The 27,138-nt window shown below is 42.5% G+C and overlaps 1 protein-coding gene across 1 annotated transcript in view; it reads left to right on the forward strand.

Annotated features, from left to right (window-relative positions):
• Positions 1 to 22,301, forward strand: part of SEC14L5 (SEC14-like 5 (S. cerevisiae)) — a 36,554-nt gene extending 14,253 nt beyond the window's left edge. The window contains exons 3-16 of the mRNA XM_010565223.1: positions 3,835 to 3,984; positions 4,117 to 4,248; positions 6,211 to 6,339; positions 7,023 to 7,242; positions 9,008 to 9,120; positions 13,966 to 14,155; positions 14,497 to 14,585; positions 15,124 to 15,194; positions 15,834 to 16,005; positions 16,689 to 16,823; positions 17,227 to 17,364; positions 18,191 to 18,436; positions 18,847 to 19,025; positions 20,157 to 22,301. Coding sequence (XP_010563525.1) covers positions 3,835 to 3,984; positions 4,117 to 4,248; positions 6,211 to 6,339; positions 7,023 to 7,242; positions 9,008 to 9,120; positions 13,966 to 14,155; positions 14,497 to 14,585; positions 15,124 to 15,194; positions 15,834 to 16,005; positions 16,689 to 16,823; positions 17,227 to 17,364; positions 18,191 to 18,436; positions 18,847 to 19,025; positions 20,157 to 20,262 — 2,070 coding nt within the window. The 3' untranslated portion in view covers positions 20,263 to 22,301. The remainder of the gene's footprint in view (positions 1 to 3,834; positions 3,985 to 4,116; positions 4,249 to 6,210; positions 6,340 to 7,022; positions 7,243 to 9,007; positions 9,121 to 13,965; positions 14,156 to 14,496; positions 14,586 to 15,123; positions 15,195 to 15,833; positions 16,006 to 16,688; positions 16,824 to 17,226; positions 17,365 to 18,190; positions 18,437 to 18,846; positions 19,026 to 20,156) is intronic.
• Positions 22,302 to 27,138: the final 4,837 nt, after the last annotated feature.

Genomic DNA, 27,138 nt, shown 5'->3' on the forward strand with positions numbered 1-27,138 from the left:
ATGGAGCCATTCATTTTCATATACATATATATGTGTATGTGTATATATATATATTTGATCTTGTTCAAGACTTCAGTCAAGGTGGTTGTCTTAAAGCAATGTTGCAGGCATACACTTAAGAGAAAGTAGTGGCAAAGTACTGCTGTTATTCCTTCTGGGGAAGGAGGGGCAGAGAAGGAAGAGACAAATTGTAGTTCCTATATACTAATCAGTGCAGAGCTACTGCAGCAAGGAGATGAAAGAGCAAATGCAGACAGATTAATAGCTGAAGTATTAAAACAAGCTAATATTAAGTATTCTGTGCCTTTCATTTGACTAGGATATTCTGTTTTTCACCTTGCACTCTGCAGAATCATAGAGGAGAAAGTAACAGCTAGTTCTGGCAATGGCTTTGAAAAAAATTAAAATATTTCTGTCTTTATAACTTCAATTTCTCTGTTGGAGCAGAAATGTACTGTTGTGTATAGATACTGATTTTCCTAAGAGGATACTGGATGCAAAAGATGGGTTGCTCTCCTGACAGCTCAGTCTCTTCAGTGTTGAAAGATCAGGCATGTTAACAGTACAACTTTACTGTGACTGCAGCATGGTGCTTCAGCTGTCCTTCATATGATCTCGGGCCTCTTCAGCTGCTGTATTTTTAGAGTTGTTGTGCAAAGAAGATTAGCAAAGGACTTAATATCAATGTGCAAAAGGGATTCTTTCTCAAATATGGAAATGTTCTACCTACTTAGGTGATGGGCTGTTATCTTAGTTATATCACCAGGGCTGGGCATAGATATGTGACTCTCTGCCCTGACCTTTCTTCATTATCCAGATATTGTTTAGCTGTCCAAAATAGTGACTGCACTCTGTTAGTAGTTGTCCTGGTCTTGGTTTTGCTAGATTTAATGACAGTTTATCAGGAAGCCTGTCTCCAGCTGGGTCAAGTGCATCCTTAGTGGAGAAAGAAACAGCTGTGTGTTGAGATCCAGTGGCTTTGTCTTCAAATGAGAGCCAGAGGCATCTGGATTCAGTAGTGTGTGGGGCTTCAGGTTGGCCATTGTGCTCTTTCAGTGCTGAGGAGGTACTTACAGTTTGGTACTCCTGGTGAAGCTGTTGAAGTGAGGCCTTTGGAGAGTATCTGTGCTTTGATCCCTCACTGTCCTGGTAGAACAGCTCTTGTTTCTCTGCAAAGTCCCTCAAATGTTCGTGGCACAGCTCCACTCCTGAAAGAGTAGAAGATGAGAAGCTGAAATCACCCTGCTTGGGACTTTCTTCCGCTCTAGCTGCTTTGCACCTCTTAAATTTGTGGGAAGTCATGAGTATTTGGGGCAAGAAATCCTTGGCCAGCCCTAATCCTGACAGAAATAGATGGTGTTGGCTCAGCCTTTGCTTCCTGTGGTTAGTCATTGCTCATTGAACATGGAGCCCTGGAACGTACCATGTTATCTGCTTGCCCAGAGCTGTGAGCTGAGGCAGTGGAGAGCATGTCTGAGTTTAGGCAGCAAGGGATATGGTGCCTGTGTAGCTGAGGGCGAGGAGGGCCTGGCAGTCCTTGCAGGAATGGAGGTGTGGGATTTTAGGGGTATTTAGGCGGACTTGTGATTTGCTGTCAAGCCTGTGGACAGCCCTAGTACCATTCTCACGTGATCTACTGGCACTCAAGGTGCTGTCTAGCCTCTGCGCTAGCTGCTGTTTGCCAAAGTCATGGGATTAACTGGAGCAGCCTTCTTTTGGGATAAGTTTTTCAGGTACACCTCCAAGTGTGATAAGGGCATGTGTAAGGAGCAGCATGGAACAAGCAGTTGATAAATAGTTGCTAAATGTTCTGGTATTCCTGTGGCCTACAAAGGTGTTCACAGCTTTCACTGCCTGAACACTGAGACTCTAGTAACTAAGAATGGGTGGCTTGGAGACACTCTTGCTTGTATGTGCTAGAATAGAAAAGATCAGCGAGGGAGAAGAGGGTAAAGAGACCTCAAGATAGCACAAGATGGTAGGTTGGAGTCTGGAGGATGGAGAGAGGGCAGGTGGAGGCAGGAGTAGGAAGCATTAACTTTGAGATTAATGTGCTGGCAACTGGAGATACCAGAGAGCAGGTAATAAGGGACGCACCCATTATGCTCTGTGACCTTTGAGGAAAGTGCAATGTACCAGGAGTGGATAGCTGAAAGCATCCTGTGGCAGTGCCTGACAGCCATCTGTGAATTTCTGTCATAACAAATTAAGCTTAAAACAATGAGTTTGCTTTTGTTGTATGGAGCTGGGTGGATTGGTACTGGAAATAGTCACTTGGCATGGGAAGTTTTATATCTATCTAAAACGTTTTAGTTTTTCTTGTGGTCAAGAGAAAAAAGCACAGGTAGAAGCCTCACAGATATGGGGAAAGTTCTCCAAGAAATGTAGCAAAGCAAGCAGAACATTACTCAGTGACTTGGAGAGGATTATTTAAAGACCTGTGCACTTTCTTTGTGGCCAGAACTCCAGCTGGTAGTCTGCTTGCGCTTTCCTCCTGATACTAGAGCAATATGATAATCTGAAATAACTTCTATTCCATTCAGAGGTCTAGGAGCAGGAGATATGGAATGTGTCCTTAAGTGTCTGAGCTATTTTAAGAGCAGGTATTATTCACAGCACCAGGGTATGTGAATATGTACATGGGCAACCAGCCTTTGAACTGCTGTGGTAACAGAGAATGCAGCGACCCTAAGGGTCCCCATGGTGCTGTGCATGTGCTGACAACTGAGCTGATCTCGAACATTATCACATTAATATTTTCTTTTGTGGTAGATAAAACTATAAATACTCATGAGAGAATTATGTGCTGGATAAAATGGTTGTGTCTTGCAGAAGATGGGAAGATGGCAGCAGTTCATAGAGGTTAGGCTCAGCTGTGGAATGATAGCAAAAAAACCTTATGACCAAAATGGTGTACCTCCGAGTGCAATGGAAAGAGAGCACAGGTTCTCCTCCTGTCACAGCTGTAGTTGAATCCTGGGCTTCTTGTGCAGCTTGTGCTAGTTTTGCTTCAATTACATATTTACAACAGCATCGCAACATGCAAGACACTTTCAGAAATCCAAGGAAAACATTCCATCCTGCAAAGATCTTTCAGTATAATGAGAGATGGAGAAGTTAGGGAAAGAGGAGCAATGGTAGGTACCACTTACACAAGTTAAACTTTGTTTGCTGCAAGTGCTGTGGAAAGCTGTGTTTTTGCTAGAGCAGATAAAGAAGCTTTGGATAAAAAGCTTTTCAGAGGGATGTGGGTTAATTAAAACAAGGAAGATTTCAGAACCAGGGCAGAATTGGTTTAGAAACGGATAAATCAAGTCAAAGTAAGTAGCCAATAATTGGTGGCCTTACCCCTGATAGTCTAGGGCAACTAGAACTGTTTGACACATCACATTTTAAGGCACAGGAGTATTAAATATTTTTCAATAGCTTCTTCATAAAGGCAGTATGTCTGACTTGGATTTTATTATCTCTGGGTCAAGTCTTTAGCTAGCAGAAATCAGCGGAGCTGTGCTTGCTTTTGCTAGCTAAAGATAAGGTTCCTGATGCTCAAGTTGTTACGAGTCCCTTCCTAGTACTCTTTAACAACAGGCTTTTCTTTCTACTTCATGTGTGAAAGAAAAGTTAAGTTAAGACATGCTTAGCTTGATGACTGACATGAGGAGATGCTGGCTCTGTTTGTAACTACTTTGCTTTAACTTCAACCTCTGTGTTGCCTCCCCTTTTCTCAGAGGTGAAGGGCCTCTGTTTTGTTGGACTTTTATTGTAAGGGAATTAATTCAAAGAGTTAAAGCTGATCTAGCCAGAAGCTGAAACTTGCTTTGTTTTTACTTTCAGGCATATGAGAAGCGCTTTCCTACATGTCCAGAGATCCCAGTCTTCCTGGGGAGTGAAATCCTGCATGAATCCAGGAGCGATGATGGAGCTATACATATCATTGAACGGAGCTGCAAACTGAATGTGGATGCTCCCAGGCTGCTAAAGAAGGCAAGTGGAACCTAGGGGACAAAGAGTCCTGGATTTTGTTGGCTGGCTCAGATAGATAAAGGCTCCTAAAGTTACTCTTTCTCTCTCTCTCTGTCCCGTTCCCCCCCCGCCTTGATTCTTCATCCTTCTCAGATTGCAGGGGTAGAGTATGTTTTCTTCATCCAGAAAAACACAGTGAACTGGAAAGAGCGAACTCTCCGCATTGAAGCCCACAATGAGACTTTTGCCAACCGTGTTGTTGTCCTTGAGACATGTAGCTACTCGGTAAGTGCTTTGTTTCTATTTGTCTGTGAAGGAAGTGTTGAAAGTCATGCACTAATAATACAGGGCAAAGTTGCTTGAATGAATTTGAACACTGGACCATAGCGTACTATGATTAGATACTCTTGGACTGGAAAGGCTGTTGGGTCTTAGGGTGCAGGATTTCTTCTAGTACTTTCATCAGGCTTGAGAAACTTTTTTAGGTTGATTGTGATTCTCTGATTGGAGCGTAAGGCCCTAGGGTAAGAGTAGAAAACACAGATGGTGCTCCAGAGCTGCCAGTATTCCCTGAGTTTCTTTTTGGTTGAAATTCAAGTTAATAAAAGCTTCTGGAGCTTGGGCATGTATTTAGATCTGGGTATTTAGTAGGAAACCCTTAATATTATCATGAGGGCCAGAGGGAAGTCTGGCAATTACTTTTGCCCACAAATAAGTAAAAGTTTTAGCACCTTGTCATGAACTTCATGCTCTAAATGTTTGGAGAAGGGTCTTGAGCCTTATTTGTGGCCTGGGGTGTCTCACTTTGTGGCTGTATCTTCAGCAACAGTATGCCATTTCATTGTAATTGTGCCATTAGGGCTCAGTCACCATTAAATAGCTTCATCTGTTTCTAGAAGCAATCAGATACTGCTTTTTGTTCCCTAAACAAAAGTCCAGATCCTGTTACTTACCTGCTCTTTTGGCAACTGGACAACAGCTCAGCTTCTTGGGAGTAAGCAAACTGTAAGTAGCTTCTGTTTCACGCAAGACAAAGAGTTGAAAAGCTATTAACGTTTTGGATGGTGAGGGGGTTTCTTGAGCCAGAGATCACTTGGCGGCTACATAGGGCTTCCTAAAAAACTACAGTAAATCAAACTTCCATCATTGTGAAAGGTGCCGACAGTTCTGAAATGCTCCCAGGTCAACTCGGGAATTGCTCAGACATTGCTGCACTTGCTCATTTTGGCTGTGTTGCCTCTGGTTTGGGTCCTTTGGAAGGAAATGTCAGCAGCTGGGCTTTGAGGGGAGTGCTTTTCCTGGAACAGGGTGGGAGCTAGCTGTCTACATCCTCAAGATGGTTCCCTGCTCTATTTTTACCAGTTCCCTTTTCCCTGCCAGAGTGCACCGGAAACAGGTTTATTCTCATCTTTCCTTTTCTGCAGTGTTCTCTGAAGCAACTTGGAGAAATATGATCCTGCTCTTGCAGTTACTTAATATCTCCCCTGGGGGAATGTGTGTCCTTTATAGAGCTTGTATCTTTGTGTGTGGGCTGGAATTTTTTTCTTTCATGTCAGTTTGTGAACAGCAGCACCTACAGAGAAAAGGTAGAGCCCTCTCAGAAAAGGGTTAAGTTTAAAAGAGGAAAAGATTATATAGGTTTTTACCATATAAAGAGTAACTGAGGGGAAACGACTGGAAAGGAAAGGTGTATATTGATTTGACAGTGGGAAAACTCCCTGCTCTGCCATGTCTCCTGTGTTTTGGGGGGGAAGACTGACATTAGTGGCTGAGTTTCCTATCCAAAACTAGAGAAAAACTGGTTTGCATTTTTCTTCCTTTGCAGATACAGGGGGGTTTAATTGCATGTTCTGAGAGGCCATCTGTGTCTTTCTGTAAGAGGATCTTGACATGATGGTTTCAAGTGGGCAGTCTCACTACTATTTTAGTGCAACTTTTGCTATGAATATTACTGTTCAGGTCTGCTGGGGCAGGGATGGGTTTTAATCTTGATTTCCTTGTGCATGTGAAGAATGCTGGGTTAACCGCAAACATCCATATGTCCAGTTCGTTATGTGTTTCTATTACTCTGAGTGAGTTAATCTGACTGTTAAATATGGGTCTGTTGGTGCCTCATAGGAAGCCTCGTCTGCCCCCTCACTCTGTAGCTCTGGAGATTTAACAGCCAGTTTGGTACCAGGGACAAGGGCCCTGCCATATTGTGAGCTGTGTGCTACCATCCAACCCAATGTATATCTTTGCACTTAGGTTCACCCTGAGAATGAAGAGTGGACTTGCTTTGAACAGTCTGCGTCTCTTGACATCAAGTCATTTTTTGGTTTTGAAAGCACAGTGGAAAAAATTGCCATGAAGCAATACACTTCAAACATCAAGCGGGTAAGATGGGCTTTCCTTTGTGCCATAAAAACCAAAATCAAACACCTGCTCTCAGTGTGCCTCTATTTTCTTTTCTGTAAAATAGACCCAGTATAGTTTTATACCCTTGCTTATGTCTCTGAAATCATTCAGTAAGGCAAACGAAGAAAAAGCCAGTGTGCAATGAGCAAAAAAACAATCTGCTCGCTGGAACGTGTCTGTGCAGGGGAGGGAGCAGGCTGTACCAGAGGAGGATCGCAGTGGATGCTGTGGGTGCCAGGCTCCTCAGACACTGAGGACACTGTTCTCATACAGGAAGAGAAAGTTCTGGGTAAAAATCAGCACCCTGTCTCTCCAGTAGCTTGGGCAGAGGTCCTTCCTTTCGGTGGCCATTTCCCCTGGGCTGCAGAGGAACAGGGCAGCTAACTGATGGTTTGGGAGCAGGAGAATGGGATGAAAGTGTTATAATGGTAGCTGCATCCATGGTATTGGAATGTACCTGACCAGTGTTGCAGTTCACCACTTGTATGGTGCTTTCATACTGAAATTTTTCCAACAGGGTCATGCAGATGGAAGGAGATAACGATTTCCCTTCTGTTTGTCTCTAACAGTGTTAGTCATCTGTCCTGAGGAAAGCTTTTCTGCACCTTGCTGGTTCTGGGGAGATGGGATTGTTTTTTCCTAATGAGAGTTTTCCCCTTCAGGGCAAGGAAGTGATTGAACACTATCTGAAGGAGTTGATCTCCCAAGGGATCACATTCATCCCCCGCTGGACACCTCCCCCAGTGTGTGGACAGAAGGATGAGAGAGCCCCAGCTGTTGGACACGATGCTGATGACTTACCCCTTGAGTCTGGGACTCGTGGAACTACCAAAGAGCAAACTGGCAGCTCCTGCCCTCCAGCAGAAGGTGTCAGCCCTGATGGTATGCAGTGTCTGGGCAGTAGCAGCTGCTGGTAATCTAAATGCCTTGAGTAGCACTGACTAATGAGTTTATTTTTATTTTTTTGGCATGAGGTTTTTCTTTTGGGTTGTGAGTGGGGAGGAGGGAAAGTTATTTTCTTTCTTCAAGAAAAATGCAAACATAAACAATGGAACTTTTTTCCCCAAAACTGAAAAGCCAAGAAAAACTATGCAGGCAGTATGTTTTTGTTTGAGCTTAGAAAAATGCTTGGTTTTGGTCTGACCCTTAAGGTATTTTATACCTTAAATTGGAGAAACTTAAAGGTATCTTGAGTATGCTATGATTGAATTATAATGAAGTATTTTGGCTGTTTCAAAATTAATGTTCTTGGGGATTGGTTTGGATGTTCTTTGCATCTATATCGGCCAAGACAAACTTGCAGAATGTTGCCTAACGCATTTCTTGCACAAAATGCCTGAACTGGACTTTATCTTTGTGTTGATCTGATGATATCTTCTAGACTAAATAAAATTCTTTTCTGACAAAAAGAAATAGGGGGGCCTTTTAATTTAGACCTGTGGTATTAGAAATAGGAGTTGTCATTCCTCAGAAGGAAAGACAGCATTTGTTTTGCTGAGTGTAACTAGGGCAGAAGCTTGGAATTCAGAACTATCAATGGTTCTGGTCTCACCAGACCTTCTCTGGTAGCTTCTCTGTATTGGAATCCATCTGGAAAAAGGATTGAAATCCACAGAGCAGCTAACTATAAGAAAAGTTCATGTACTTTGAGACTAAACTTAATCTAAGAGTGGCAGACCCCATCTAGCAGAAGAGGAGAGTAACTCTTATTTTTCTGCTTATATTCATGTTTAGGAAGTGATTAGCTTCCCTGGGACTGTTCCCCAGCTTGCTAGCTCTGTGGATTTGGTGGGGGCGTAGTACTTACAGAAATTATATTTGCTATTATCAGTCAGCAACAGCATATCCTGTGGGTGTCCAGGCCCTATTCTGTAGTTAGTGGTATGTGCTGGAAAAAAAAAATCCTGCCTGATGAAGATCTAGCTCAGAGGTGGTCCTCCCAGCCCTCCTTCTCATGTGCCTGCATGCCTCCAGCACAGCTACTGGCCTGTGCTGCTCCCCTTTGGGTACCACGTTCTCCTTGCTGGCATCTGCACATACCAGCCTCAGATGGCACATCTGCTTCTATCTCTGAATGCTGGCAGTCTCAAACCCCTTGTCCTTTGTCTCTGATCTGGAGGGACCTTGAGCTGCTGGCATGCACAGAACTTTTCCTCATGCCAAAAATCTCCCTTGCTGTCAGAAATGGTAGTGTTACTCTCCCTGTCTCTCTGGTGTCTGTAGGCAGAATAACATTTCAGTTTTCAGCTAGATGCTTTTTTAGCCTCTTGTCATTGGAATTGTGTGTGAGATCTTTAGGACACCAGGGGATTTAAGTGCTCAGGTCTTGGAGTGGTTAATGACATGAGTGCCAGAGCTCATGATATTTCTTTTAAAGCTGCTGCTGGAGCGTTTCAGGGTTGAGTGAAATATTAGTGTTCTAAGAGATAGGTGGAATGATCTAGCTTTGATACCTTATGTGCTGTCTGTGTCCTCATGCCCTCATCACCATGAGAATATCACTTACTTTCCTCGGGCAGCTAAAATTAGGGCTTCTGTGCTCTTCCAGTGTAAATCATAAGTAACCTGATGTGTAGAAATAACTGCACATCTCCTTTCTGGCTATGCCAAGTGTCCTCTGAATTGTTCTTTTTTTTTTTTTTTTCAGCTGACAAACTGGATGCTGATTACATTGAGCGGTATCTGGGCCAACTGACTCCAATGCAAGAGAGTTGTTTGATCCGTCTTCGCCAGTGGCTTCAAGAAACGCACAAAGGCAAGGTGGGTAGGTGAGGCAGAGAGTACCCCTTTGTAAACCTGAACACAGTTGTTCTCATAGCTTGTGTGCCTTCAACCCTCCAATAAAACTCAGGATCACAGACAATTTGTGTGTTGAGACTCACCTGTTTTGGCAAGGTTAGGTAAAAGGCCAGACATGGAGAATGGCCTGTGTGATCTTGCAGCAGGATCCAATGGTATCACAGACTGCACCTGCATTGCCCAGTTCAGTGCTGCCAGTATTAAAAAGGCCACTCTGTTGTCCCCAAGCATAGAGCCTTTGCTGTGTATTGAGAGTAGGCATTGACAAGGGCTTGGTTGCCCAGACTGGCCTGTCTGGAAGGGTTGTGCTTCCCAAAAGCTGTAGGGTGGGGTGGGAGAAATGGTTAGCTGCACTGGTGGTGCAGCCCATGTCTCTGGACAGTGCTGCTCAGCAGAGAGGCATTTGGTAGCGCTAGCTCTCAGCTGCTGATGTGAAGTAGCTATGCTGTGTGTGTTACATCAGGCAGGTTGTGTAAGCTTGTACGGCTAAGGGCTGAATCCTTCTGAGGAGAATTCATTCTGTTCTTGTTTTTATCTCCTTTATCTAAATGTACTATTTCAAAACCACATAGGATTCAGGAAGTAGAGACAGCCTCACCTTGTGGTGTGAGGTACATTGTGTAAGTCTCTAGAGCTGAGGACACTAGATTAGGGGAAGTACAGCTGGGATTGGCCAGCTAGTATAGAAATATTTTTCCCTGAAAAGCAGCATGGGTGCTATGGGCTTAGATGTATCTTTGCTCTGCTGTAATGTTCAGCAGCTGCTTGGCCTTCTCCTGGTTGAAGGGGAGTCTCTATATCAGGTCAAGAGGGTAAGGGGTATGTGGCTGAGAAGATCTAGGGCAGCTTGGATGCCTCAAGAGGGATCTAACTCAAGATTTCCTGATGGAGAGAGGTTGGGTGGGAAGGAAGGACTGACCAAGGATAGCAATAGACAGAATAATTGGGTGGGCTGAGTAGATAGAGTGCTTAGGAAGAGAGGAAAATAGGAGAAACATGGTTGGAGCAAGTGATCCCCCTTGAAAACAGAGTATAGCTAGATAAGGTTTTGATAGTAATAGCTTCCTGGCTTAAAAGGTAACTGCTCAGTCAGTCATACAGAATGGGTTGGGAGGTACTCTGCATTGATGAGCTTTGGAAGATTTTAAATTTCTTTTGTTGTTGTTGTTTTTTTTTTTTCTTTTAACTGGCCTTTCCAAAAGAGGCTACTGTTTGCAGGGAGCTTTGCCAGTACTTTCTGCATGCCTTGCTGTATCTTTCTCAGAGTTGAGAGAGCATGTCTCATCTGAGTATAAGAAGTTTAAATGTGATTTATAAAGCCCTGTTTTTTCTTGGAAAAGCTAATATGTGTCACCCATGTAGAAATAAAATGTTAACAAAGATTTACTGCTATAGTTCTGTTGTTATTGAACTTGTGAAGAAGTCCCTTTCTGTGTGAGCATGTGCTTGGGTTTTATTGGTACTGATGAATGTGGATGGAGAAACAGTTACCAGAAAACTGCAGGCTGAAGAGAACAGTATGTGTTGAGGTACTGTGTGAAAGTCTCCCAGCAGCTGATAAGCTCCAGAAACTAACAACACTGTTGAATCTGTAAGAGCTGATAAATTCAGAACACCAAGCATTTGCCAAATCTGTCCAAGGCCACTGGTATACAGTAGCATCAACAACAAGTTGTATAACTTGGACCATGTCCAAGAGTATGGTGGTTGCTAGATACAGGTAGAGACTACAGGAATATATATAGACCCAATGGAACAAAGGACCCCTTGAAGGACTGTCTGAACACCTACCTGCAAGCTGTTATCATGTCACTGATGCTCTGCCTCTAAGTAAACAACTGGGGCTGGCCTCCTAACTAACCAGGTAACTGTGTGTGAGAGTGAACTGTGTGAATAGTTACCTGCTGATAACAGCTTAACTAATAAAATGGGCTCTACTAAATATTGGTTGTGATCTATGTCTCCCCTTATTCAGCTTCCTGTCAGATAAAAGGTACTTGACAACAAGCAGGTGCAAAACAAAGGGCAGAGATCAATCCCCATGCATAGTTATGCTCTGAAATATAGGATGTGAGGCTTTTCAGGTCTACGGTGACCTGTCCAGTAAAACAGTGTGGACTCCTGTGTGGTAGGAGATATCTCAGCTATTGGGTATCCAGCTGAAAACAAGCCCTAGATGAGAGTAAGACAGTGAGACTTTATCCATGCATGTGATCTGCAAGGATCTTGGTTTCAGGTGAAAGAAGCACAATCTAAACATTAGCCTGTTTTGTTCTATGGGTTGTTTTTTTTCCATCCCTCCTAGTCAGAGGCTGGGGAATGGAAGCTGAAGAAGGTAGAAGTGACAGCACATGAGCAAAAAGTGAAACAACTGCCTCTTGGGATGCTTGGAGCTCTGTGAGTGTGTGCAATCCCTTGTTCTTCCTGACAGCTGCTTGCTGTGTAGGTACCTTGGCAAGGTACAGCTGATTGCTGAGTGCTTTTAGTGACAGCTGGGAGCTGTCTTGTGCCTTTTGTGTAGGCTTTGTGAGCTCTGTTCCCTATGTAGTCTTGAACAAGTAGGAAGGATGGTGCTGGCTATTGAAACTTTATTCTAAACCCCCTTACTACTCCCCTGTTTGCTTCTCTTGATTGCCTGTCAGAATAATACGAAATCAGGAACTTATCCTACATGACTTGTTTTCTCTGGAGAGGCTGTTACCTTGCTGTGACAATCTGCTCTTTTAATTCGGAGCAGGGATGTCCTTATTCCTTTGTCAAAAAATATTTGTAGATGTCCTGTTTCTTGGAAAATGTCCTTTCTTATTTTTGTCCTCTTCCTCCTATTTCACTATCCATTCCCTATTCCTTTCAAAGCAGACATTATCTTTTAGAATCACAGTTATTATCCTTTAAAAAGCTGAGTAGTTGAAGAAACAAACTTCAAATGGTGTTAAAATTGCAGATACTTAAAGCTAGTAGTCAATGGCTCTGTACCATGTAGAAGAGTACACATAGGTTCACTAGTAAATGGAAAGCCAGGCTGAAATGAAAACTTCGTTTTCTTGCATATGGAGTTACTGCTTTGATTGGACAAAGATGAGAGACTAATTCCACTGTGGAATAAGTCCCCTCAGAGCTTCCTGCCTTTGGTCCAAACAGCAGTGCTGAATTTGCCTCTTACCTGAAGCTATGTACAGTAAGTATAGGTTTGAAAGGTTACAAAACCTTCTAACAGCCATCCCCTCTCCTGGGACTTACAGGAGATTGAGGGGCTTTTGTAGTTGTTTGTGGTTTTTGTCTGTTGTCTTGTGAATAACAGCTTCCTCTGAGCAGCAGAAATGCAAATGTAAATCATCTGATGAAAACTGCTGTCTTTAATCTTGCTATGATGCAGAAAGTTTTGGTGGCATTCTTCTAAATACATCTGAGATCCTATTTGGGAAGGCTGCCCTTTTCCTTTCTATGATATACAAATGCAGTGTTTGTAGTGTTAGAATATGCTGAACAGTGTTAATCTCCCATCTTCTCTTCAGGTGCTTTTAGGCTTGGCTTTAGGCTGCCTGAACTGTACCCCTTTCTTTAGGTGGAATCAATTCTTAATATTTCTTGCAGTTTCATACCAGCTTGTGAAACTGAGATTGCTCCCAGCCTGACACTGCTGGCTGCTTTGCTTTCTTCCCTGCTTTCTGTTTTCGTGAGCATGTCAATGAACAAACAAAAGAGCTTTGACTCCTGAACACATGCTTTTTTTGTATTACAGCAGGGCTCAGATTGCTTGCATTGTGCTAAGCACAGTACAGATATTCTGGAGGAGACTATCCCTGCTTGACAGAACTTGAAATTTTAGTGGAAACTTGATGTAGCGAATGAGGTCAAATGCTTTTGGGGAAGTTGAAGTGAAGGGACTGAGAATTCATCAGCATATGCAGCTATAATCCAGTTGGTTTTGCAACTGACAGGCTTTTAGTCAAATTTGGCACTTCTGTGGAATCTATTAGGTTTATTGTTAATTCTTGCTGCTTAATATTACTGGCAAATTTTCTTTGATTTCTGCCCCCCCCCCCCGAAGGAAACATGGGAGATTGGGAAGGAGGTTGGAATAAGCCATTCTACAGACTTGGTTTAGGAATGTTTTTGTGCCTGTGATGCTAGAATTACTGATAGAAAGTGTTGGGAGGAGTGATACAGAGAGGAGGGTATATTGTAGTTTTGGTTGACCTGTTTGTTTTGGCAAGAATTAATATGATGTGATGGGGCAGGGAAGCCTGTGGAAGAACACAAAAGCTTTTCTGTTGAAACAACACCAGGGAAGCATGGTCAACAGCAAAACAGAAGAGGTGCCTGCATAAGAGCTGGCATTGGTGCTAGTGGGTAGTCATTTGAACACTGTACAGTCATGATCCCCTTCCAAACAGTGCATGCTTAACTTGGTTAATATGTTACCTATGGATGCTTTCCATCCTTTGCTAATTTGCCCTATGCGGGGAGGTAAGCTTGCAGTTCTCTTGCTTTCATACAGTATTTCGTTTGTCCTTGTGGATAGCTAGCTGAGGGAAACTTTTGCCAGCCCAGAGTGTGCTGGAGCTTCTGGCAACCAGATCAGTGAAAGACTTCTCACAGGCTGTGAACTGGTCGCTTGTGCTCTTCGCGCCATCTGCTGCATTCAGCTGGATTAGTTAAGGAGGGAGGGAGAAGGAATGTAGGTTTAATATTTGTTATCTTAGTTTTAAGAGATGATAAAAATGGTGCATGCTCTGCAGGCTTTATGGAACAGTGGTACAGGTAACGTACCAGTCTTGATCCTTGGACTTTCTCTCGTCTCAGATTCCCAAAGACGAACATATCCTTCGATTTCTGCGGGCTCGTGACTTCAACATTGACAAAGCTCGAGAAATGCTCTGTCAGTCATTGTCTTGGCGAAAGCAGTACCAGGTGGATTATATCCTACAGTCATGGAGGCCCCCAGCCCTCTTAGATGAATACTACACTGGAGGATGGCATTATCAAGACAAAGGTTAGAAGCTGCCCCTTACATTGACACTACAGCAGTTTGAATTATAGGACCTCATAAGTAACCTGGGATTTTTGGAGAAAGTTGTATTAATGCTTTAAACATTAACAAAGCAGTTCAATGCCTGTAAATAGCCACTCTGTTTTGCTGTAGTTTTGTTATTTTCTCTGCACAGATCAGGCAGACTAGAGCTAGTACAAAGCAGCATCTCTTTGATAAGGTTGCCTTTAGATATGATATTTATACCTTTCAAATATTTAATATGGCTTTTATAAAAGGTACTAGAGTGATAGCCTGGGAGACTAGAGTACTTCCCTCTTTCAACCCTTATGTTTGTTTTGAAGATGGACGACCACTCTACATCCTTCGTCTCGGCCAGATGGACACAAAAGGTTTGGTGAAAGCTCTGGGAGAGGAATCGCTGCTGCGACATGTAAGTTGTACTTTCATTTCTCCCCTGAGAAACTCTATTTCCCTTGGGGTGTTTAGAAGCCTTGATATAGTGCAGCTGGAATCTACCTGCCTGACACAAGTAATTCCTGTGTTTTGTGGCTGGCAACTCAAAGGTGACTTAGTGACTTTGGCACAGCATAGCTTCTCTGTTTTCCTGCAGAGACAGAAGTGAAACTTTTATAATGGTATGAATGGGCCAGAAGGATGTTTTCTGATAATTTGCAGTTTAGCTGTAGGCTTTCCATGGTCCTTTTGTGCAGCTCTGCTAATAACATTTGATCTTGAGACTCTTTTATTTCATCTTAAATTTTTCAATATCTGTACCTTGTATGATGAGCAAAACTTTTCAGTAGAGAAGCCTTTTTTTAATGTATGCTCTTATTCTCTGTTTCGCACGCTGCAAGTTCTCAAACTGGTATACTTCTGGGTTCTGTATTTTTTGAAATAAGATCTCTGGGCTATCCTGGTTTCTCGGTCATACTCAGGCTAATCCTAGTCTGTACTGTGTTTGATTTCAGGTTCTGTCAATTAATGAGGAAGGACAAAAGAGATGTGAGGAAAATACCAACATCTTTGGCCGCCCCATCACGTTAGTATAGTTAGTTTTCTTGTATCCTTACAGAGTTTGAACTGACATGATGAGAAGAATGCTCATGTGAAGGTTTTAGATTATGTTCTTAGGGTTAAACGGCAGACAGCAGTGTGTCTGTTATGTATGGGCTATTCCTGGGCTTGGGGTTATATAGGGGACTTGAATGCGGATAAATTCTACAGCTTCATATGAGATCAAGTATTGGTCCTTCCTTATGTTTTTTTCTGTTCCCCTTCTGTTAAATGTAATCTTGCTATCTTACTGATTTTAATCCAGATCCATGAAATTCTCTTTTTTTTATACAAGACATTGTATAAATTGCCAGATTCTGCTTTCATTTAAAATGTATTTTTTAATTATTTTTAGCGACAGGCCTGCATACCTTCACCCTCTTCCGCACTGACAGCATATGTTCTTGCCTTTGGAGTTGGGTGTCTGGTTTACCTGAAAGCTGACTGGATTCAGTCTGCTGCCTGAGTGGAAATCTACTTTTTATTGGAACTACTAGTCTCCCTTTGTTGGCTTCACTAGATCCTGTACAGGCTATGGTGTTACTGAAATATTCTGTGGATCATAAATGAGCAGCCACTGTGCAATGAAGGTTCTTACAGATCTTTTTCTGCATGTTTATTTTAGATCCTGGACATGTCTGGTAGACTTGGAAGGGCTGAATATGCGGCATCTCTGGAGGCCTGGAGTAAAGGCCCTGCTTCGGATAATTGAGGTTGTAGAGGACAACTACCCTGAAACTCTGGGGAGACTATTGATAGTGCGAGCACCCAGGGTTTTTCCTGTGCTCTGGACTCTGGTGGGTGAAACCCGGACTCAGGATCATAAGCACTTGTGTGCGTACAAATAGCTAAATCATGCAGTCAGTGTAAGTTCTGCTTATTTAAAGAGTTAGGGAGGAAAAAGCTTCCAGGTATCTTGTGACTGAACTCCTGAAGAGACCACAGCGTTGCTACAGAGCCAGCCATAGCATGCCTGCACCTCATTTGATTCTAGTGGCTATCATCCACCAGGGCAGGACAGGATGTTGGACCTAAACTGCAAATCCTTATGTAGCAGTGGTAGCCCAAACTTGGTGGGTTTTCATGTTGATGGGAAGAGACAAGTATTTTTTAATCTCATGCTGGAGGACACTGAAGAGAAGAGTAATAAATATGGTTCTGCCTGGTGTCTGCTGACTGTTCTAGGAATGCGAGAACATGCTTGTTAAATTCCTCATGAGGCTTATGTGGTGCGATGATTACAAACTTATTTCACATACAGTAGAGAATGGTTGTGAGACAATATAGTACACTTCCCATTTGTTACCACTTTCTTTGGGGAAGTGGCTCGGAGTTGTGAAGCTCTGCACAACTACTGGTCTGCATTCCTGCTGATGAGGCCTTCTGGTCTAGAGCCTGAAGCATCTGTGTAAGATAGTATAAACATTGTCTCTAACTTCACTCTGTGACAGTAGTGTCTTCTGTCCGCTTTTTATTTCAGGTCAGTCCCTTTATCAATGAGAACACAAGGCAGAAATTCCTCATTTACAGTGGGAATAACTATCAGGGTCCAGGAGGGCTGGTAGACTATGTGGACAAAGATGTGATCCCAGACTTCCTGGGAGGAGACTGCATGGTGAGTTTTCCTTCCTGTTGTGCAGGTGGAATCTGCAATGTGCAAGCTCCATTGATTCCCTCCTTCTCAACACTCTGGCCTTCCACTCCCTTCTGAAAGTTGTTTAAACCTCTGTTCTGGCTGGGATACCCTTAGGCTGAGCACAGTGCAGTTAATTTTGCATAGGAGACTTTACCCTGAAGTGGTGACGCTGCACTGGAAAAGGGGGTTAGAGGTCAGCTCTCTAAATAGAGCTTAGATAAACTATTGTAGTTCAAGTAAACGTAGTCCCACTGTGAAACCTTATACCAGCTGAGGGTATCATCCCCTGTGTCTGACAGTTGGCGAGTGTTCATACAGATGACTTGATATATTACCATTAGATTAGTACGAACCCTCATACTTGTTTGTCTGACTCTTCCAGTGTACGGTCCCAGAAGGTGGGCTTGTTCCTAAGTCACTTTATCAAACAGAAGAAGAGCCAGAGAACTCGGATCACATCCGGTTATGGACAGAAACTATCTATCATTCTGCGAGTGTCCTCAAAGGAGCTCCACATGAGGTACAGACCAGAACCTCATAAGGCTGAAGGAGGTGCTGAACTGATATCAGTGGTGTGTTCCTTCTGTTAAGGCTGACTAGAACAATGAAGGGCTCCCAAAGTGTGAGCATGAGATGGTTCAGCAGCAATGTGCCTTTCTTGGGAAGGCTAATGCTAGTGAACAGCTAGAAGAGTGGAAGTTAAGAACAGCCATTTGAGAAACAGTGTCGCTTATCTCTACTATGGCATAATCTTCTGCAAGATACAGTCTCTTCCTCCTCCTTCTTGAGGAAATAAAACTCCCTCAGTTTCCCTTCTGATAGTACAGCTTCCATTCCCAGTGGCTTAGCTAGGACAGTAATGGTGGTGATATAAGAAGGTATGTACTGGGAACATCCTGATGGGGGTCATCAGAAAACAGAATGTTCAAAACCAGAGCACTTAAGTGTCAAAACAGTCCACTAGCTTCACTGATGATGAGTAACTCTGATCTGGCCTCCTTAAGACTCCTTAAAAAGCAGCAGTGCCTTTTGGAGGCCGTAGCTGCTCAGAAGGTGCTCTTTGCTTTGTCCCAGATGCTTTGCTTCAGTTCCATTGAGGTTTTCCTAGAACAAGTAAATGATTTACAATCTGATACAGGGGAGAGATGGGGTAAAAATGCCTGAGGACATGTACTGTGGCAGAAGACTGGCAATGGGAATCAGTCTATATCCTCCTTAGGAATCAAGACCAATAGCTTAACTGAAGGATTGTAAAGAAAAGCATGTTTGCAGACTGGGAAGGAATATGCTGGCTGTCATCTGAAGACTTGACTCTTTGCACCGTGCTTGTTCTGTTCCCTTCTTAGATAGTTGTGGAGATTCTGGAAGGGGAATCTGTCATCACCTGGGACTTTGACATTCTGAAGGGAGATGTGGTGTTCAGCCTCTTTCACTCCAAACGTGCTCCTGAAACAAGTCATAAAGAAGCCACATTACCAAGTACCTCTGCTGCTGGGGACAATATGCAACTAATTGATAAGACGTGGGTCCTTGGGGTGGATTACAGCCGTATGGAATCTCCACTGGTTTGCCGGGAAGGAGAGAGCATCCAGGTCTGATGTGTTTGGGTCCTGGCAGGGATCTTATAGTCCTAGCAAACTCCAAAACGGTCTGGTGCTGGGGCGGTGAAGGAATCGATGGCATGGGAAATCATGTATTGCTTGGAAATGGTGGTTGTGGTCATCATTCTCTGGATTCCCTGTGAAAGTGGTTGCTATTGCAGTCCTAATTTAGACTGAGCCATTGGAAAGAGATTCAATAATCCATGATAAAAAGCTAATTGAAAGTAATGTTTATTTTTTTTACTAGCATTACAGGGGTGTGGCTCAGGCAAGTAAAATAAGCGAATGGTGTATGGTCCCCAAAGTAGTCAGCTCAATAGTTTCTTTTGACTTTGCCAAGTCATTCATCTTTTTTTTTTAAGATGCCTGGTAGTCACTTGATGGCACTCTTTCTCTCCCAGGGATCTCATGTGACTCGCTGGCCTGGCTTTTACATTCTCCAGTGGAAAATGCATGGCCCTCTGCCCTGTTCTGGCACTAGCCTCCCTCGGGTGGATGATGTTCTTGCCTCTCTGCAAGTTTCCAGTCACAAGTGCAAGCTTATATACTACTATGAGGTGCTTGCATCCAAAGACTTCAGGTAAGAGATTTACTGGGGGGGGCGTTTACTGTACGATTTGCAATAGAGATGCCAAATGAGAGGACTGAGTGCGAGTTAAACATACAGATACCAATGACCTCTGCAGGGTGTGCATTTCATTGGTGAGAAGTTAGATGGACATGAACTTGGTGGCATTTTGCACCAAGAATCTCCTTTAGTGTTGTAGGTAATAAGGGACCCCTTGGACCAGTGCTTCAGTTTTTGCTTAGAGCTACCTGAAGAGGGGGAGGTTTTTCACTGAGGAGTTTTGTGATCTTAGTTGGGAACATTTTGAGAAGTTACTTTTGGAGTAACTTAACAAATATCAGCTGGGCTATGTCATGCATATTTTGTTTGGCACTTGAGAAGGATGTCAGTCATGATTTTGAGAGTGCTTTCTGAATAGGTGAATACATCAACCTTGGGAGGATTTGCCTAGCCTCCTTTAATGCTAAAGGTACTTTTCAAATTACCAGTAATTTGAATTCTTTGCAAGTACTTGACCTTTTGCTAGGAGCTGGAGGAAGTGTTAGGGAGAACAGACTTGCAGATGAGCAGGTGGTGACCTTGAGAATGTGACCTGGCCAGATCCTGTGGAATCAGAGCAGCAGCAAATTCCTCACTCCAGTCATTCAAACCTGTTCCTTGTTGCTCTACCTACATAGAATGTGTCAGGAACAGTAGGCAGTCACAGCTACAGTGAACCTATTCTGCTTTTGGCAGAAGGAGCTCGAAGACCATGGCTGGACACGCTGAAGTTGGGACTGTCATGCTTAGCAGGCTGGAGTTCTCGGGTTAGCAGTGGCATTGCATTTGCTGAGCTATGCTGCATTTGGAATGCTCTTGAGTTTTCCTTTCTGCTCAGGGGCAGTGAATGCAGCCCCACAGAGGCTTCAGCTGTGTCCCACTCCCAGAATAACTGCAAGAAACAAGGTATGATACCTGTAACTAGGAAAAAAGATATCTCTGACAAATTAGTTTTTCATCATGATGCAGAGATTCTTAGAGATCAAGTTGAAAATGATGGGACAAAAAATAAAGTACTTTTGTAAGTGTTATAGAAAGTAAGCTGATCTGTCAGATCCATTAATAGCTGCCTTCCTAACATATATCTGTTTTGTCCCATCTCAGGGGATCCATGTCAAGCCTGGAATCTTGCAACAGCGGCTTTTCCCAGCTGAGTGGAGCCACGACATCTTCCAGCCAGTCCCAGAGCAGCTCCCATCTTTCCAGATAGCCAAGGCTACAGCAGCAAGGAAAAATCGCTCGGGGCTTCCTGACCGCCCCCCCCAGAGCTGCTCTGTGCACCAAACCAAAGAGCCTCCAGGGGCTGAGCCTTGAGGTAGTCGTTCGTGTGACCACAGGTAGCAGCCATTTGAACACAGAGCGGCCTCTGGGAGCTACTTTAAATGTGAAAACTTGGAATACAAATGACAGATTTAGAAATTTTATATCAGATGCCTACTTCTCAGTAGGCTTTTCAACAAATTGTGTTTTTTGGATGAATGTCAGTTTGCATGAATCCATGTATTACTCAACTTTAAAGGGCTCTTTCCAATCAGTCCTTTTCCTAGGTGTGGTAGAGGAGACTCATGTTGCCTTATCTGTTTGATCTGTAGGACTAGATTATTCATGTGTAGCAAAACTAATCTAGTTTTCTGGGTGCCCAGGGTACCAGTTACACATCAGAAAGTAAAGTGGGCATTTCAGGGGCAGGAACTTGAAGCAAACTGTAAATACCTTTATACAGATAGGATGTTTCAGAAATCAGTTCCAGGTCAAACCTAAAACCTCTTCCTATCTGACAGGATGCTATTAGGAAATGTGTTGGATTTTTTTAACCCGCTGAGACACAAAAGTCAAAATGGTTTTCTAGAAAGCGCAGGCAGAGAGTCTGCCTCCAGTAAGCAGCATCTTTCTTAAAGATAGACTATTGTTCCTTTTTCCTCAGGTTTACAAGCAATAATGAGTAGATCTGACCCATCTCATCAAAGTGGATGGGAACTGAATCAAATTATAAAGGGCTAAGAAAAGCAATATTTTATTTCCTGAAGGCACAAAATTTTATGGCAGTATTATAGAACTCGCTTCTTTAAAACAAGAACTAACTTGAAGAGAAAACTTAAAAAAAAAAAGCATGTATGTATTTAAGCACTTGCTGAAAAGTATTTATTCAAATACTAGCTTATTTTAAATTAATTTTTAACTTATTTATAATTTCAGAAATGACTATTTATTAAATCCAGTCACCTTTTTTAATGGGATGAACTTTGTTTTAGAAAGGAGTAACTGATTGTCTTCAATCCCAAGAAATCTTTCTACTTAGGTTCTAATCTTTGTGTTTGCTGGGTGTTCTTGTGTAAAGGGCTGTATCATACATAGCATTTGGGGTAAGGGCTGTGTGTCTTTTCCTGCAAGGTGAGGTTATAGTCCAATGCTTTTTGGACTCAAGGGATGTTTCTTAGGATTAAGAAGCAAGGATTCTGTTTAGGAGTTATAAGAAGATGGTGCATCTTCAGAACACACCAAAAATACCCTATTTGTCCATGATCTCCACTGATTATTCCACAGAGTAGATGTGTAGCAAAGGTACTAGTGATCCATTTATCAGGTTGGGTAGCAAAGTTATACGTGTTCTTGTCTAGGTGGCAACAAAATGAGAATAGATGTCTGATACTCAATTGCCCTTGGGCAGTAGTTGCAGCTGGCAGACACACAGGACTTGTGATGTGGACAGATGTCTGCTTTTGGATCCAGCTGTGCTGTGTGAAGACCTCATCCCCACCAGCTGGAGGTTACCTCTGCACAGATCTGCTGCCTACAGAAGGGTATTGCAAGGATACTGCCCCTGCAGTTGTTCAGGTTATCCCAGCCAAGTAGCTCATGTCATGTAATGTGGTGAATGTGGTCTATAATGACTGAGTTTCCAGTTCCCCAGCTGGGGAGCAGCACAGACAGTTCTGGGCTTGGGGCAAGGGAAAGCACAGCTGGTGGTGGAAGTGTGGCTTCTTCCTCCAGCACAGCAATCCATGTATCCATGGCCATGCTTCTCAGTAAAGACTTGGGGTTTCTTTCCCTCGCACCAAGTTTTTACTAAGGTTGATGGAATCTGTGCAGCTGAGAACTACAGGTGTGTCAAGTAGTTCCTTCTAACCCTGCTTTTTTAATTACTGGTTTTGAAGTACCAGGCATTGACAAAGGAGAAGAGAGCCCCAGTATTTGGAACAATGGGAGATGAAGAACTTGATGTGCTTATGTAAGATGCTTGTTTGGTTTTTTTTTTTAAAGGATTGGAGCCAGGGAAATTACTCTCCCACCTTGCAGCTCTCACTGTGAGAGCAGAACAGGTAACTTAGTTATGCAGGCCCCAGGAAAGTTCTGATTTCAGAGAATTCTGCAGTTGTTCTGTGGACTTTACCATTTCTCCCAGATGAATGAAACTTCTGTCTCTGGCATGTCAGCATAATTGGAGTCTGATAGAGAGGGAGAAGTACTACCTTTGCTCTGGAAAATCAAGAGTTCCAGAATTAAAAGTGCATGTGTGTATCACTTATGTAAAATCCTTTACCCCTAATTAATTCTGATGCTATTTAACAAACATATATATATATATATAAAAACTTATACCTGTTTCTTTTCTGAGTTAAGAAAAGGTGGCCTGTCCACCTATGTCAAGGCTGGTAATTAATGTCCAAATTAGAAAAAATTAGATGACATGTCCAATTTAAAAAAATTAATGTCCAATTTAGAAGAATAGATGACATGTCATGAATCGGTCCCATACATCCCCACATACTATCATTTATATTCAAAAAAGGTCTTTCCAATTAATTACCCCAGGGGGCTAGCACTAACCCTAATTGTCATGAAGGAGTTAGTTTTACCCTCAGTGTAAGATAGAAAAGATAAAGACTTTATTGAAAAGTTCATTAAGCAATAGAATTACAATTGCTACTACAATCATACATTAAGATCTTACGGTAGTTCATGTTTGACTTGCAAATATATGCACAATATCTACTGAAGTAAATAATGCCCTATTTGATAAACAACATGCAGCCTTTTCTTGTCAGTAACTAGAGAGTCCTAAAGCTGTTAGTACTTTGTAATTGCCTTGATACCATTTTCCACATGCTCCCAAAGGAGATCTCTTAATAATCTTATCAAATTCAAGAATTGATGAATGCTCTCCAAGGTGATGATATTTTCTTACTTTCTCTGCCACTGCATCCACCAGTGATGTTGGTTTACTCTCATATCTAATTGTAATATCTACAGCTAAGGCCTGATTTCCCTTAACAAATACTAAATCAGGTTTATATAATTGATTTTGTTCATGTTTTAACAATGGCTTTTGAAATACCATTCAATCTTTCTTTTTAGCTTCCTGCGCCAGTATTTCACATAGTTGTTTATGTCTCTTTATCCTGGCATCTTGTACCACGGGACAGTATCCAATGATATGTGAACAGGTTTCATTCTCTGCTTGACAATGCCAACATGATTTAATTTGGGACTCTTGTCTTCCTCTTGCCAAAAATTCTTTTGTAGGGTAGACGTTTGCTCTCAGCTGTAAAGCTGTGATGAGTTTTCTATGGGGAATGCCTTTGTAATATTCAATCCAGTTGTTGCTGATTTTATCCTTCTCAAAGTTGGAAACCCCCTGGCCCTGGAAGAGCAGCTAGGTCCAATTCACAAATTCTTGGTTTTGCCAGTAACGAGGTTTTGGAAAGATAGTTTTTGGAGCAGGTATCTCCCATTCTGAAGGTGGTTCTTCATTGCCCAACTCCTCTGATATCACCATAACTGCCCTTGGGTCCCAGACGATGGAATTTTATCCTTATCTCTTCCAGCTGTAATCCATAGCCTTTCAAATTCTCTCTCAATTCCCTCTTGTCTCACAGTTGCTCTTGTTGCTTCATCCAAAGATTGAGCAGTTCTGTGCAGTCTTCAGGTTTGTACACTAGGGATCAATCCCAAGAGTCTGGTAATACCTAGGCCTGCATCCTGAGTACTGGAATATGGGATGGCATCACAGGTACTTGCTGGTAGATGTAACCATTCCTTGACAGCTGTTCAAATTGTCAGGTCAGGTGTTTCCAGGTACGTTACTTTTACATCAGCATGGTCTGCTAGGTAGATCAATCATGGGATAGTATATCCCTTTGAGATGTCCACCTTCTGAAATGGTTTCAAAGAGGACTTTCCATTGTAACCAATCCTTTATTTTCTCTGGTAGTTCTGTTTTTGATATTCCAGTCCGTGGGTCTATGCATAGGCCCAAGTACTTTTCAGAGCTACCAGGCTCAATTGTGTTGAGGGGGCTGCCATTAATTAGCCATGGAGGACAGTCACTGATCATATATGAGTCTCCAGTAGGTTGGATGTAGAAACCATGGCATTTTTCCCCCTGTGTCTTGAGACCTGTTAGATTGCAAAAGACCTCTAAAATTTTGATATTCTTTTGCGTGCTGTCCCATGATCCACTCAGCAGCACTAGGTCATCTGCAAAAGCCATGGTTGTTACATGCTTTGAGCAGTGTTGGAATCCATTTCCCTCTTCCTCAGATTTACACAGTAAGAGGTCCACAGATAAGGTAAATTAATTCTGATGCTAATTAACAAAGTGTTACTGAGGCTCACACAGTCAAATCCAACAGGTGTTAAAACTCAGATTTATTATTCAGTAAAAAGTTAGTTAGAACTCTGATAACATTTGTGAACCACAGGTTCAATGACGTAAGGGGAATCGGTACTACACAGCTGACTTAAGAATTCTTAAGATTTAAAATGATGACTCAAGATGCACATATCACTCACCTAAAAGATGAGGGCTCTCAACCTGCAGGAGTTACCTAGGGCAGTGTCCCAACCCAAGGGGGAGTCCCCAACTGCAGACCTGCTGCTCTGAGGAGAACTGATTCAAAATGCCCTGTGGCAGGACCCTGTTTATACCCTTGTTGAATCTGACCTGTGGTCATTTTACTCCCTATTGGCCAAAAGGTCAACACCTCAATGTACCTGGCATATCTCGATTGGTCAGTTTCAGGTCAATTTTCAACCTGCTGCCTCTAGGGTTTGGGGTTTTTTTCCTCTCCCTGCCTGGAGAAGTTTTGTTTCCTGTTGGGGCGGGGGGGGTGTGTGTACCTGCCACACAAACACATATAAATTATACATGTTTCTTTTCCAAGTTAAGTAAAGGTGGCCTGTCCACCTATGTCAAAATCGGTAATGATATTCCAAATTAGTAAAATGTTGACATTTCCAATTGATCTTTTGTCCAAATTTAGAGTAAGTGATGTGACATGACCACAAGTTCCTTATTACTCTCCCAACCTTTCCAGTGCCAAGGTTGATCCTTCCAAGATTTTACCCAGGGACTTCCCTATCTCTAAACATTGTGAGTCAAGTTAGCAATACCTCTGATGATGTAGCAGGCAGGGTAGGGGTAACTTTATTAAAGAAATAAATGGCAATACAGCAAAACAGCAATACAGCGGAATGATAACAATCAAATACTTAAGTTCTTACAGCAGTTCTCGATTGACTTGCAAAAATATATATAAAATCAACAGACGTAAATAATGCTTTCTTTGATATAGAACATGCATCTTTTCTTGCCGGGAACTTGAGATTCCCAATGCTTTTAACACTTTGTAATTGCCAGAATACCATTTTCCTCGCACACCCACAGGGAATCCCTTAAATTTAGTATTTTTGGCATTCGTTAGTTCTTGAATTTGGTCTTTAAGATGGCAATATGTCTTTATCTTTTCTGCTACCATGTCTGACAATGATGTCAATTTACTTTCACATCGAATTGTCACATCAATAGCTATTGCCTGATCTCCCTTTACGAATACCAGATCAGGCTTATATATATTTCATTTTGTTCATCTTTTAATATAGGCTCCTGGAATGCAATCCAGTCCTTTTTGGCTTCAGTTATCGATATTTCACATAACTGATTATGTCTTTTGATGCTAGCATCTTGTAGTGTGGAGCAATACCCAATGATATAAGCACACGTTTCATTTTCCGCTTTACAGTGTCAACAGGATTTTATTTGCGATTCCTGTCTCCCTCTTGCCAGGAATTCCCTGGTGGGATACACATTAGCTCTTAACTGTAGTGCAGTGAGGAGTTTTCTGTGAGGGATACCCCTATATTGTTCAATCTAATTGTTACTAATTTTATCTTTCTCAAAGTTGGTAATACCTCAGCCCTGGGACTGCAACTTGGTCCAATTTATAAATTTCTGGTTTTGCTAGTCACATGGTTTAGGAAAAATAATTTGGGGGGCTGATAGCTCCCATTCTGAAGCTGGTTCCTCTTCACCTGCTTCCTTAGATGTTACCCTAATAGCACTTGGGTCCCCAATAGATGGAAGTGACAAGAATAAAATACCAGCTGTTACCCATAGTTTTTCAAATTCTTTTTCAATCCCTTCTTGTTTTACTATTGATCTTATTACTTCATCTGAGGACTGCACAATCCTATGCAGTCTTTGAGCTTGTATACTGGGGATCAAATCTTGAGAGTCTCGTGATGCCTAAACCTCCATCACGCCAGAAACAGAGTTTCAAACTGACTCCTAAAGCGTCAGGAGAAGACCCAGCCTTGTCCTCCCTGTGCTCTTTGAGGATTTCAGCTTCTTGTGGCTTGATTCTTACATGGTTGGTCATGTCCCATAGTGGTAACATTCGTGTTTCCTGTGATTCCCTTGGTTTGCTCTGGTTAAGAATCTCCTCCATTGCACTGGATTTTTTTTTTTTTTTTCAAATATGGCATATGCTGTTCTCCTCCCACCAGTAACAATTTTGGGTGTTTAACTCTTGTCAGTGAGGCACCTGGAACCTGGCACCCCTGGCAGGTCTCCGAATCAGCCAGGAAGAGATGAAGGGCTGGTCCTATGGAGCACTTCCTCCAGCTGGCTCCAGGGATATCACAACCACAGTTTTTTTTCCTCTTGTTCCTTGGTAGTACTGCTCTCCTGCCCCACAAGACACTGCTGCACACATCTGTTTGGGAAGCATTTTGTGATCTCTCTCTTGTCAATTTTAAGCAGAACTGCCTGGGTTATTCCACCTACAAATTTACTTTGCTACCAATT

Source organism: Haliaeetus leucocephalus, unplaced genomic scaffold (genome assembly GCF_000737465.1).
Source record: "Haliaeetus leucocephalus isolate CR32 unplaced genomic scaffold, Haliaeetus_leucocephalus-4.0 Scaffold188, whole genome shotgun sequence".
Taxonomy (NCBI): Eukaryota; Metazoa; Chordata; class Aves; order Accipitriformes; family Accipitridae; genus Haliaeetus; species Haliaeetus leucocephalus.